Source organism: Pyrgilauda ruficollis, unplaced genomic scaffold (genome assembly GCF_017590135.1).
Source record: "Pyrgilauda ruficollis isolate IOZ18807 unplaced genomic scaffold, ASM1759013v1 scaffold11, whole genome shotgun sequence".
Classification (NCBI taxonomy): Eukaryota; Metazoa; Chordata; class Aves; order Passeriformes; family Passeridae; genus Pyrgilauda; species Pyrgilauda ruficollis.
This window is the reverse complement of record NW_024509210.1, coordinates 4885884-4900109: the sequence shown is the minus strand read 5'-3', so window position 1 is coordinate 4900109 and position 14226 is coordinate 4885884. Positions and strand designations below refer to the sequence as shown.

General features: G+C 38.4%; 1 protein-coding gene across 1 annotated transcript in view; it reads left to right on the top strand.

Moving 5' to 3' along the window:
• Positions 1 to 14226, top strand: part of GRID1 (glutamate ionotropic receptor delta type subunit 1) — a 482309-nt gene that overhangs the window by 425252 nt on the left and 42831 nt on the right. Inside the window, exons 9-12 of the mRNA XM_041474584.1 lie at positions 6770 to 6871; positions 8214 to 8411; positions 10298 to 10622; positions 12066 to 12204. Coding sequence (XP_041330518.1) covers positions 6770 to 6871; positions 8214 to 8411; positions 10298 to 10622; positions 12066 to 12204 — 764 coding nt within the window. The remainder of the gene's footprint in view (positions 1 to 6769; positions 6872 to 8213; positions 8412 to 10297; positions 10623 to 12065; positions 12205 to 14226) is intronic.

The window sequence follows — 14226 nt, the reverse complement described above, 5'->3', positions numbered from 1 at the left end:
GGGCATTGTGCTGCTTCAAGGGCAGACTTCCTGTGGCATCTCAGTCCCAGACATTTGCCATTTGTCTCGCTGGCTGCTCAGGCGAGCAGTGGTGTATATCTGTTTCCTTAGATATGTCAGTTCAGGTCAGTTGCTCTTTCCTACTCAAATCCCTCCTTCAGCATTCTTGAACTTTCTATATTTTCTATTCTAGGTCTATGCTCAATTAACTTTATATAAGTGTGGCTCTCAGGACTCAGTGGTGTTACGTAGGCTTGCAAAGTTAACGGTTGTAGGCTGGAACCTCAAATTGCTCCTGTGCACTTCTGACAGAATTTCTCCCTGGCAGAGTTCTAGGAATGACTTTGTTTCAGCAGTAGGGAATGGTTTTTTCTTTTGGAGATGAAAGTAGCTGAGGTTTTCAAGTATTCTGAATGATAACATTATTTGAAAAAACTACACCAGTACATTTTAACTCTGTGGATAAAATGCCCCTATACCAGCCTTAAAGATGGCAATGAATCCACTCACTTGGGAAATGGCAAACTGAGGGGATCACAGGTTAAACCTTGCACTCTGGGACTTTAGCGAAATTGTTCCATGTGGGACAAAACCACCCTAATCACCTTTGGTTGGGATCCAGCGTTTTGTGAAACAGTTGTTTGGATCTGGTATCTCTGGTGAATTCAAGAACCACCAGAGGGTTCTTTGATTTCCTTTATCTATGTACCTCATATACTGGATGTGCCAAACCCTTCCCATGAAAAACTGTTTTGCTTAGAAATACTAAAAAAAATCCCTGCCCTTTTATCTGTTTCTCATTTAACAGTCTTCACTGAGAATGAATAAATGTTTCTAGGAAACAATTTATATTTCCCGTGAGTGTCTCTGTAGATTACAGTACATTTGCAGCAGTAGTTCTGTTGCCTTATATCTAGTTTTGTTGCTAATTTTCCCTTTTCTTGGTTATCATTATCTTCAATATTCACAGTTTAATCTTTCATCCTTTTCGTGTGAACTGAATCTTCCATCACAGTAGCAGTTGTCTTGTTCTCCCTTGATCTTCTTCCAGCATACCTAATTCATGTTCAGAGAGATGCTAACCACAGCGTTAAGAATGTACATCCTTCTCAGCTGTGTTGTGGCTGCTCTGTCCAGCCCATGCCATGAGATGTGGAGTCCAGGACCACACTGCTACTTGTGCAGCAGTACTGTTTTACAAGCTCATCATCATTTGCATCTCATTGTCACCCTGCACAGCTTGATCATTGATTTCTGTGTTTGTTTCTTCAGTTGAAGTATGCCTATTTCCCATTTTTCTGTTCCATCCAGTGTTCACTTTTACTTATGCAGGATGCATTATGGTTTGATGTTGGAGTTCTTACCACTCCTATTTATTTTTCTCACTGTTATAGTTTGATATATTTTGAGCACTCTCCAGTTTTGAGATATGTTTGCATCCTCGGCATTTTAATGTTAGTGATTTCCTATTTCCTGCTCCAAAACAGTAAAAAAGCTATTAAGTCAAGACAATCTTAATATTGACTTGCTCTGAGCTATTCAGAACTTTTCTTCTCATCTTGATACATCATTCTCCATTGTTGCATAGAAGCTAATCTTTAAATCAGGTGGTATTGTCTTTTTCAGGAGACAGATTGCCCTAGGTGAGGGTTCATAAGACTGTGTATGAAATAAACCTAAAATTCAGATACAAGCATACTGTCCTCTTCATTTCAGCTACCTATTAATTCTGCAGTACTATTGAAAAAGCAGTCAAGTTTCTCCAGAATGACTTAGTAATTTTTAGGTCTTACTGTCTCATGCTTATCTTCCTGTGATTCTCTTGAGAAATTTTATTATCATCCATATAGCACCATAAATTTGCAAAAAAAATTGCACTAAAATTGGAATAAATGGAATTATTTTCCCTGAAGGTCTTAAATTCTTAAAGACTCATTAAAGCATCAACAGCCTCATCAGTGTCCTTTGCTGTCCTGGACACAAAGCCCAGGGTCCCCTTGTAGAAGCAGCAGCGGCAAAGCAATCCCAGGGAGACAGCCTTTCCCTCTGCCCTTTTTCTAACTTTATGCAGCTTTCCACGGTCTCCCTGCCTCTTTCTGACCTTTTATCAAGTAGATGCAATCCTTACGGTGCCCCTTAATGGCAAACAGCATTGAGCAGGATGGCATAAAATTTTCACCCAAAGACTGGGAGTTTATATACTGTTTGAGACTGGGTTCTCAGTCCTCTGCTTCATAGTTTTAACATGCTTTGGAGTTCTCTCTAGCTGTGGGTGCACAGGTATTCCAGTCACACTGCAAATGTTTGGAAGCAAGATATGTTTTTAATACAAACAAATGCCAAATATCAGACTAGCCTGTCTGGATGTAGATGACTTGCTGGTATTTCACAGCAAACAAGGATGAGTTATGCTGGACCACAGAATGTATCTTTAAATCCGTTCATCTGGTGGTCTTACCCAGTATCTTATCCCTATATTGACTATAAGCTTATGTTTTAGAGTAAAAATGTTAGAATATTCCTAATATGTAGTTCTGATGGATTTTTTTATATCAGTGTTTGGATTTGCTTGCAAGTAAAAGGTGTGATACCTTTTCATTTTCTGAATCCCCTTTTATATTATTGTGGATTACACAAATATGAAAGAGTTTTTAACTACTACTACTGCTACTACTAATTCAAACTGTGAGTCCTACAACTACCTTGTTGTGAATGGCAGAAAATTCTGTAGATTACTGTTATACTTAATTTGAAAAGGAATTATGGACTTAAATGTTTTAAGTGGACTTAAATTAGTGTTAGGATTTAAGTGAAACTCCTTTTATTCCTTAGAACTGTAACAGAGAAGTGTCCAATTTACTCCATTTATTTAATGGCCCACTCCCTTATTTCATATTTGTCTCCTGTAAACATTAATTTTCTTGTTTATGTGTTATTTTATTATCAGGTTCACTTAAAATCTACTTTTAGCTGTATTGCAAGGCTTACAAACGGAATGAGGCACCAATGGGTAAAATATACCTGCATGGTAGAAGGACATCATACTTGACATAAACTCTGCTGACTTCAAGGTTAAGAAATAAATTGTGATTGAAATGAAATCTGTTTGAGTCTAACTTTAATCTAAAAGCGTTTTTAGATTGTGAGTGGCATAGTTTAATTTATTTAATTCCATGGACAAAACAGCTTTTGTATTCACAGAAAATGTGCTCTGGTTGATATGGGTGTCTCTGTCTTGTGGTGTGAGAACTGCCTGCCTTGCACTCTTTCCACTTTCCTGTCTCTTAGTTTTTCAGATTTCAAGTAAGGGGTTCCCAAATATACTTTCTTTGGATTGTGTAACCTTAGCTCAAACAAGTTGCTCAGTCAAAGTTTTTTAGTTTTGGTAAAAGAGAAGATGTATACTCTGGAGAGATTGTGACCATTTCAAACATTAATATGCATCTGCTGAGAATTATCTTGATTATTTCTCACGTGAATCATGGTTTTCCTGGAAAGTAGACCATGTTTAGGATGGTGTCATACTTAAAATTGTGTTAGATAGCAGTGACATGCATTATTTGGACAGTAAGTACTGCATTGTAAACTAAAATAGTGTAGATAATCACATTCAATACTGTGATAGACACACTGAACACTTTATTTGCTATTGTCTAGTTTCAACTGTATTTACTAGTAGTTTGGGATAATTTGCATCTCCATTTGGTTGGGCCTGTGACAGACATTTGTTTTGCTTGTGTTTTGAGTAAGTGTCTTTGTTTCATCCTGCGTTGCTTGTGGAGGGCGAAAACAATGTTAAAATTCTTATTTTCTCTCTCCAAATCTTTCCTTACAGTTCTAGTTGAAAATACAGTACATATTGACTAAAATTGGAGGCATGTTTTGAGTCAGGATTTTCCAGCAAATTACCTTTTTGTCAGAATTCCACATTTGTTTCCTCTGGGTAGTCTTTACTGGATGGTTTAGCTTCTGCTGTATGGCTAGAACTAGAGGATTCCCACAGGGCTGAAAAAAGAACAGAAAGAAAAGCTAGAAAGCTTTAAGTTGAAAATCTTTCATAAAGTAGCTGATTTCAAAACTTGAACTCACATAACCAGGTAACTTGAGAATCAAAACATCCTACCCAGACTGCCATTAAATACATGTTCCAGAGACCACTGATTTTTTTTTTTTTTTAACACATGCTGTAAGTGCTGATTCTGCAAGCAGTTGCTTCTCATAATCAGATCTAAAAGCCCTTTATCTCCTATCAGCTGATGGCTGTGCTATAACCTTTGGTTCCAGACTTCTGGTAGGAAATTTGTACATATTTCTACAAAGAATGAAACTCTAATGGCCTTAACAGCAGTACTCATGGTGTGTAACCGTGCTGGAAATTAGTTTCTCAGGCACTGATCTTGACAGGTCAGCTGTCACAAATTGTTATACATATCTGTAAATACATCAATCCTATAAACATCATTCTGTCTGCAAGGAGTAGAAGATAAAATTGCCACAGTTCTTAACAAATGAAGTGTTCCAAAGCACAAGGATACACAGGGAAAATCCTTTCTGAAAATGGTTTTCCTTATGTTCCATTTATGATTTTTATCTCTGTAGTTTGCTTTTAAGAGGCTGAAAAGTTTGTACTCTGGAGTGCTGTTCTGAAGCAAAATATGCCCCTTCTCCTTGTACTTAGCCGTGCTGAATGGAAGAAGGATCTCTGTGGACTCCGTTTGAAAAAAAAAAAAAAAAAAAAAATTAATGGGTTTACACTGTCTTGTCTCCAGTATTTTCCAGAACTCTTTGAGCTAATGCAGAATATGAAGCAGAGTATTTGAGAAGTCTAGGACCCTCATATGAAATCAGATTTTGAATGGTGCACGTGTCAGTCCACCAGTGATGAAGTAGTAACTTGAATGTGTTACATTTCCCATATTTAAAGACTATTTAATCATCACCTGTGGATTTTGCAACCCATTTTGGCAAAAATCTTGATCCTATGCCCAGGACAAGTGAAGAAGGTTTAAACAGTAAGCTTTTTTACAGATTTGAGACATAATAGATGCTATACACACCTGCACTCATCTTTGAAGTCTGTTGAACCATGTTGATTTATGTCAAAGGAAAGATATGTCCATTTGGTTTTGCAGTAGCAAGGGCTGAGGAATATCTGGAAATATTTCAGAGCAAGGATCTAAATTCAAATTCAAAAGATACCATAGCTACAGTTATTTATCTGCCTGTGTTGCTGCAGACACTTGATGTGCAGACACTCCTCTGTCACTCCAAACTGCCATCACAGGAGGAGAGTGTTCCCTCTGAGATATTTTCACTTCCAGATGTGTCATTAGAAAGCTGAAAATTATTCATACATTCTCCTCCTCCATCCTCCAGGTCATGTGGATAAAAGGATGTTTACCTTAAGTCTTTCCTCTCCTGCATCTCAGCTTTCAAGGTTTAGTGACTGTGGAATAATTTTCATCAGTTGTGATAGTTGCTGAATATTCACTGAATGTCTTGTTCTTTTCTAGTTCCCTGTTTATCAGTTTAATGTAACAAACCAGAAATAAAACTATACAGATCTCTTCCATCACATTTTATTTGTTGATTTGATTTGTGAGGCTTTAGGATAAAACTGAAGTCATAGAAATAAATCGTGTAAGACATCTAGCCATAGGCATTTTCAGTGAAATAAGTTCTTTCTAAGAAGATTTTGACTTGTTACATGAAAATTAGCTTCTGGCAGGAGGAATCCATATTTCACAGATCTTGGACTGTGTTTAATTTCTACAGGGCATGCCTTCAGCTAACAACACTGCTTCCAAATATGTGAGCATAGTATTGGTGTTTAAGAGTACAGCTAAAAAAAAAAAAAAAGAAGAAGAAAACAGTTTCTACTTGATACTATTTATGTCTCCTCTGAACAAAATGACACTGTGGATTCTGTTTGAAGGCAAAAGGAGTCTGACTGCTGCTGCTGCTGCTGAGGAGCATATTTAGTTTGAATAATCCAAAGGTCACTAAAAATTGACTTTTCTATTGAACCTGTTCTATTGAATTGGACTGCATCTCTCTTCAGAAAATGCAGTAAAATTATTTTTTAAAATACACATTTAATTGAAAAATAAAATATTTAGATGTAATGTTCCAGGAAGATATCCTGAAAACCTGCATGTGGTACATCTGGTAGATATGCGATACTTGTTCATCAGGAGCCTGGGAGCTCAAGAGGCTGTAATTGTTTTAGAGATCAGGTAGAAGTAGGACAACAGAGAAAAGAGGATTTGAGACAGGAGCTGAAGAAAATGTGAGTTGAGACAGTTTGACACCACAGAACCTGTGTCAAGAATTTATGACTGTAGGTGAGCTAAAACACTGTGGAAAAAAAGGTTGGTCTTTGATAAATATAGGATATTTGAAAATAGGAATCTGAGCAGAGCGGGAAATCTGGGATAGTGCAACCATAGGTAATCCTGACGACCCTCAGACAATATAAACTTACTGAGGAGAAGTGTAATCTCAGAGTGAACTAAGTGAAATGATATGATAAATACTACAGATAACAGATCATTTATATTGCTCCCAATCTGAACATGTATTCAGGCAAGGCACGTGTTTATGTCTGTCCTCTGAGTCACACTCATTCTGATTCTGCATGAAAGAAAACCGCACACCTCTCAGCCTCCCTCTATCAGTTCTGGATTTGGTCAAGCTGCTGTTAAACATTTTGTACATGCTGAAGGATTCCTGCCTGGCAGTGCTTCAGACTCACTGCTTTCTGTTCCAGCTGGCGACGTGGGACTCTGAGAAGGGCCTGAACGGCAGCCTGCAAGAGCGACGTCTGGGCAACGACTTGCAGGGAGTGACACTCAAAGTGGTGACTGTCTTGGTATGATCCTTTCTGAGTTCAGGAAACAAAATGCTCAAAATAAAAAGGATCTGACTGAATATTTTGGGCACTTCCCGCAGTGTTTTCCCCTATCATTTTCAGTTCTGTATTTTTGGATGATCAGTTACATAACAAGGAAGATAGATGATGGCCCTTTATTATTTTATGTGAAGCTGTGCACTGTCAGTGATACAGAACGTTTGTTTGCTTATGCTGTTTTTCTGCATTGTAATTCCTACCAGGCATAGAACCAGCATAGGGCCTCAGTGCACAGGGGTGCATTCCAGATACCATCCTTGAGCTTGGATAGGCAGTTTTCAGCATTTCATGGATTTTAAGATCAGATGGACCAATTATGATAATCTAATCTTGGCTCTTGTATGCTGCAGGCTGTAAAATTTAATCAAGTGTTTCCTGCATCAAGCTCATAAATTCCCATTGAGATAAACTATATCTTTTAGAAAGGTGTCATCTTTCCAAAAAAATCATTATGCTTTTGGGACTACTGTCTGTTAAACTCTGGAGTGGTAAAGAGCTCCTGTCAGCCAAGTGCTACATTAGGGGCAAATTAGGGCTTGAATGCATTCCTGGCTAAGATATTGTAGTCTACAGATTGCAGAATATTATGTCTTTTTTTTGTTGTTTTCAATCCCTTTTTCTAAATCATGGCAGAAATAGGCACTACCTAACAGTACATATGTACATGAAGGCACTCCCTCCAGCCCCCAATTTTCTTTCCTCAATTTATGCTGTAGTTGGTGTGACAGGTGAGCAGATCCATTCTGTGACAGTACCAGGCTATCAAGGCAGCCAACTGCTGTGGCTGTGCCACCAAAATCCCTGGGATCTGCAGGAAAGCAGGACACCCATCCCCAGCAGAAACCACAAAATGCTGCATTTCCTTGGTCCCAAAACAGACTTCTTAAATTAAAATACTCCAGAAACCAGTACCCATGATGGTTATTCTTTGAGTTCTCAAAATTTTAAATGTTCACAAAGTTGCAGTGGTTTTAGCTCATGTTTTAGTGTGTGTCCTAGATATAAGATGAAACCTTGTATATAAAAGATGGCTTTTTCAATCTGAGGTTGAATTTATTCTGGACCCTCTGCTCCTTCTCAAGAGCTATGGAAATACCAAAGCTATGGATAGTAGTCGAGTGCTGGGGCAGTAGTGTCTGGTTGGGAAGCTTCACAGTATCCCACTTTTTGCCTCAGAAGGTTGTGGATGTCTCAAAATCTGTGCCAAGTTGTCCAGAATTAACTCAGAAAACACTCTTTTGCTCAGAGAAGTAAACTAAAAATCTTGTTTCAAGTGTAAGTTAAGATACTGTTTTGTTCTCAGGAAGAACCTTTTGTGATGGTGGCAGAGAACATCCTTGGGCAGCCAAAACGATATAAAGGATTTTCCATTGATGTCTTGGATGCACTAGCCAAGAATCTGGGCTTCAAGTATGAGATATATCAAGCTCCTGATGGCAAGTATGGACACCAGCTCCAAAACAGCTCCTGGAATGGCATGATTGGAGAACTCATTAACAAGGTACACAGAGAAGAAGTTGCATTTAAAAAAATTGCAGGAGAATTAATTAGAACCAGAACGCACCAGTGCAGAATGCTTCTGAGCTATGGGTAGTTTGAATGTGACATAAACTACAATTTAAGACTCTATACAGGGTAGGAACTAGAGAGTCTCTTGTTTTATTTGCTTCCAGCTGCTCTCAACATAAATTATATTGATGTAAATCTATGTGTTTACGTTGCTATAAGAATAGAGGTCATGTTTGTGTGTGTGAGGGAATGAAATATAGAAAATAGAGGAAAAAATAAGGTATTCTCCTTAAAACTCGTGTTTTATTTTTTATCATTTTGTCTTTGAAAGTTGTTTGTAGATGGGACTTTGTCATTTTGTGATGATATGTTTAATAAAGACCAATGAGTAATGACAATGAGTTTGACTCCCAAACAGGAAAAGTAGCCCCACTAATAGGGCATCAGAATTTAAACTGGTCTCAAGATTATTAATTCATTTAAAAATTACAGGACCAAATTTCTTAATTACAGTATTCCAAATCTAGTAAGTTAATTGAAATCCATTTAAGTAAATGGCTAGAGTTGGTAGGTCGGAATCTCCCAGAGAATGCAATAAGTGTATTTTGTTCATGTTCTTGCAATCTCATGTGGGACAAGCGTTAATCAAGAAGAAGAATCAAAGGAATTAATATTCCATGTTGCTGTTTTTTGTAGAAAAGGTTACTCTTCTTCAGTGGAGGTTATTACTGAAAGTAAAAGCTTTCTCATTATCTTGTAAATAGGTGGCTCAGTATCTGTAAGGAGATGTTTAGGAAGAAATAGAAGCAATTAAAGCTATTGCAAACGTGTGTGATAATGGGATATTCTTGGTTGGTGCTAGGGAGCATAAAGAATTTTAAACTTATTTTGCATTGACATAAACTGTTTGAATTTAATGGATTTAAAAATAAGGTAAGAACTCCTGTTAAATTTCTTTGGAAATTGCTTTCTTTGAAGCAATAAAATATCTATTATGCTATTTTTAAATGGTATTTCTGCAACCATTTGTTCCACAGACTCCAAAGGGTTTCAAAGCAAACCTCCCTCATCTAATATTTGCTTTACATTCCCAACACAATTAGCGATAGGAAACTGAATGTATATTCTGTTTTTTTGAAGAGGCCTCTTTTTATTAAGACAGAAAATATTGAAAATCTAATTGAAGCTCTTCAAAAGCTTTGGGAACCTTATTTATTAACTCCTATCTTACCGTTCATCAAGAGTGCATACTCTTTAAGGATTACCTGCATGCAAAACCTTCTTGTTTTAAATATTGAAGCCAAAGCAGTTTCAGGAACAAAGTTGCCTTTGTGCATTCTCCCTGTTACAAGCTTTTTCCATCACTTTATTCATTTTAAAAAAACAAACAAAATCTTCTCCCCGGTTGTCCTATGAAATCTCTTCATGAATATGGAAAGTTGGCAATACTGCAGGGAGAAAAACAAACATTAGCTCTTCCCACCCTGCTAACAAATACGCAAGCTAAATAAATGGTGTTTCTTTCTTTATTGCTTACAGTGCTCTGGGTTAATATGGTTTGGAGTTTTAGGCCTCCTTTGGAAAACAAATGAGGGATAAAGGTTAAATTTGCTACCCTTCTTCCAGAGAGGAGTCAGGGTCATGCTTTCTGTTCAAGAGTACCTTGAAAGGTTATGTTTCATTACTTTTCTTTGGACCAGTGCAATTAACTAATGTTTAATGGTGAAAGTGATTCTGGTTTTATTTTTAGAGAATTTATATAAATGCATCTAAATGTTTTAATTTATAGAAGGAAAGCCATGGTTCCTAGAAAGCTTCTCCTGCTGTCCAGACTCCTGGTGGCAGGGAGCGACGTGACGTGCTGCATTTGTCTTGCAGAGAGCAGACCTGGCCATCTCAGCCATCACCATAACACCCGAGCGGGAGAGCGTGGTGGACTTCAGCAAGCGCTACATGGACTATTCTGTGGGCATCTTAATCAAAAAGCCCGAGGAGAAGATCAACATCTTCTCCCTCTTCGCTCCTTTCGACTTCGCAGTGTGGGCCTGCATTGCCGCGGCCATCCCGATCGTGGGGGTGCTGATCTTCGTGCTGAACCGCATCCAGGCGGTGCGGGCTCAGGGCGCGGCGCAGCCCAGCCCCTCCGTGTCCTCCACCCTGCACAGTGCCATCTGGGTCGTGTACGGAGCCTTCGTGCAGCAAGGTACTGAGCAACTGCCCACAGGCAGCTCTGCACGGGTAGAGCGGGCAGCACAGCTCAGTCCTGCCCACGGCGGGCTAAAGGTGCAACAGAAGGATGGGCAAGTATTATGTTTTATTAGCCCAGATGAGCAAAAGTGGGAAAGGTAGGCAAGTTTGGGGCTTCGTGTCTTTCTTTATGCTATTTCTGTCTCTCACTAAGTCCAGAAAAAGCATTAGCAGGCTTTTCCTCTTTGGGAAAGTTGTTACATTGGAAATAAACTACAGAGCTGCTTGGTGCAGAATTGCAGCACTTCTGCAGCTCTGAAACTAGCACCTTTTTAATTGTTTAATGTATAAATAGAAATAGAAATATGTCAGCTCATGCAACCTCCTGCATCCACTGGAGTGGTGAAGTGCATTTTAATGAAAAAATGCATGACTTAGAAATACATATGTTTTTGAACTCATGTGAGATAGTTCATCTCTTGGTTGTTTGAACTGAGTATGTAACTAACTTTACACTCAGGAATCTCTCAGCATAGGACAAATCCTACTGAATTCAGTAGGACTGCTACCATTAATAAAGTCATTTTGCAACTTATTGTTTACAAAATCTGCTCACACAGGTTTTGTGCCATATCTATTATGTTAATTGTATTCTTGGAAGGCAAGTTTTATTGAATGCTGACATATGGGTGAAGTTGTTAACTTTTTTCTACGTTTTTTTCATTGTGATTGCAAGCTTCTAAAGCTTCAGCTGGAAAATCCATCATATTGCTATGAAACTTGGTCCCTGATCTCATTAAGGTGGCAGCCTTGATGGGTTTAAGTGCAGTAAAATATAATCAGCGCAAACATATGCTGAAGTGAGTAGAACCAGCTCCATGGTAAGGTTTAGTCTCCAATGATACTCAAGAATAACTGTGCTTGAAGACTGCTGGAAAGAAACCTGAATTTCACATGATTTGAAACCTTGTAAAGTGTAACAAGTAATGACACTAATGCTTCAGTCTTTGCAGATTTAAATACAGCAAAGATAGCACACAAACCATTATACAGTTCTGTGGGACTTTTTTCCAGTTCTGAAAGGGTAATTGAAAGCAGAATATTACTATAATCTGAACACTGTAATGATTTAATTCCTGCATATTAGTTGTGCTTCACCTTTATTATTCAACTTTATTTAGAACATTTTTCATGTTCTTTAGATTTGATCCTCAATAATTCTCAAGGGAAATATTTTGAAAGATGATTTTCTAGAACACTGGCTAGGGCAAGATGTAGACTGGAAAAAATACTTGTGAATTATCAGCCTGAACAGAAGCAGTGCTTTTCCCACAGTGAAAAGGGCAGACTGGAGGCGAAGCAGAGAGGAACTTAACGAAGTTTAACATACATGGGCACATAGAGGGGGATTGCAAATGGAAGTTGCTGAGAGACCCTCCATTTCTCTGTTTATTTGTAGGGGGTGAATCCACTGTCAATTCTGTGGCGATGCGCATTGTAATGGGAAGCTGGTGGCTCTTCACCCTTATTGTGTGCTCTTCCTACACAGCGAATTTAGCAGCATTTCTCACAGTATCAAGGATGGATAATCCCATAAGGTAAGAGCCTCTTCTTAACATGAAGCTGGAAACCTGGATTTCACAGGAAGGTATTATCCATTTCAGTGCTCATTCTTGCAAGAAGGAGATAACTCTCTAATAAAATACTCTGCTTATTTGCAGTGGCTGTTTTTCTCTCCTCTCCCCCTCTTCACCTTCACTCCAACAGCCCTCAAGCAGTTCTGATGAAGGGGACAATGGCACTTTAGTTCTGTATTTTTCTAGAAGAGAGGTCTCTCATGTCCTGCTGGTTGTTTGGTTGCAATTTGTGTGTGTGTGTAACTTGGGGGTTTTTTTCTTCAAATTTAAAGGCCTAAGCTTTTCTTTTTTTTTTTTTTCCCAACAAAATGTGGACAAAACTTCCACCTTCACACTGGTGTGGAGTACTGGGAGGGCCATTGAAATTTCACACAGTACTAACAAGGTTAGAGCCTGATATCTCGTGTTTGATGTGGTAGTAATGGAGTGGAGTAGTAGTAGTGCAGCACAGGCTCTTCTTCTAGAAAGTGCTGAGCCAAGGATTTCAGGTGTTAGAGCACAGGTAAGCTGCTGCTCTCATTTGGGATTGCATTGGGAAGACTGGCATTGAATGTTTGTGTTCTCTTCCTGAAACAGAAGAATTGTCACTAAGGTGAGGCTGGCACTTGTGGTTTCTGCAGAGAAGGACATAAGTCCATTTCTTCTAAACATGAGTTCAATAGAATTTGCAATTTTTAGCTTGCCAATGTTCATTTGCAGATATTGTAATGCTTTATGTGGATGTATCATCATCACCCTCATTATACCAGGCCAAAACCTTAACAGGCTTTGGTTTTAAATTCACTTTCTGTTAGTTTGGCCTTAATAAATGGGTTTTAACAGTAACACAAATAAGTACTTCAAGTAATTCCTGGAAATAACATGAGAAACAATGTAGAATAAAACTATCCATGTATGATGCCTGGATGTACTGGGAATAAGGTTAAGCTCAGTGAATAAATTGCTCTTGAAAAGCAAGGCACAAATGGCTATCCAGAAAGCTTGACTAATGATATTCTTAAAAATTTCTGAAGGTTCTTTTTCTTTCACTGCAGAAGAAATTTTCTGTTTGGTCTAATCAGTACTTTCCAAAACTTAGCAAATTTCAGAGGAGGACAAAAGTTGCAGTGTAATTACATGAGGAATCTCCAAAAAAAAGAGGTTTAAGAGCAGAACTATGGATTTTTAGAGGAGGCCTTTGAGTACGAGCTGTTACAACATTTACAAGAGATTTTAAATCCCCTTCTTATTAAAATGAAAGGACATTGCTAAGAATCTTGAGGAGATAAGTTATTTGGGTAAAAAACCTGCTCAGAATTGTTTCACAAGTATTGAACTCAGGCACCCTTCTACTGCTAGAGGCGGCAGCTGGAGAATAGTAATTAAATGCCTTTCTATACCTAAAGGTAGCTGCCACTTTCCAGGTCCCTTTATCACATCCCCTTATACAAGCTGAGGCTGTAGAAGTAAGAAAACATCAACAGCGTAATTCAGGTGCCAGAATGTAAATGCCAAAAGAAATGTAAGTTGCCAGAAGTTTCACTGCCTGTATTCCACCTACTTGTCTGTAGGGCAGGGATCTCTAATGGGTGTCGTCAGCCACAATGTGGATAGTTCATCTTGCCTGATGTCAAAAGTGGTCCTGGATGCTGTGTTTTAGGTTCCCAAATCATTCCTGAAGTGCCTTGGTGAGAGGAGGTGGGGTAAAGAAATAGTTTCTCTGGAAACTTGTATTGAACCTTCATTCATCTCTCAGCTATGATTTTCATGTCCGCACTCTTCAGGTGAAACAGTTTATAAAATAATTTGTCAGATTGAGAACAATTTTTTTTTTTTCTAAGAAAGTAAATTACTGCCTTTCATGAATTAATTGTGGCCTTGTGCCTCAGCTCCCCATTCTAACTGGCTTCACATCCTATAATGTGCAGTGAATGTTTTTGCCTAACACTGCCACTCAGCTTGCCTGCATTCTGTCTTTCATGAACCCAGAAGGGAATACTTATG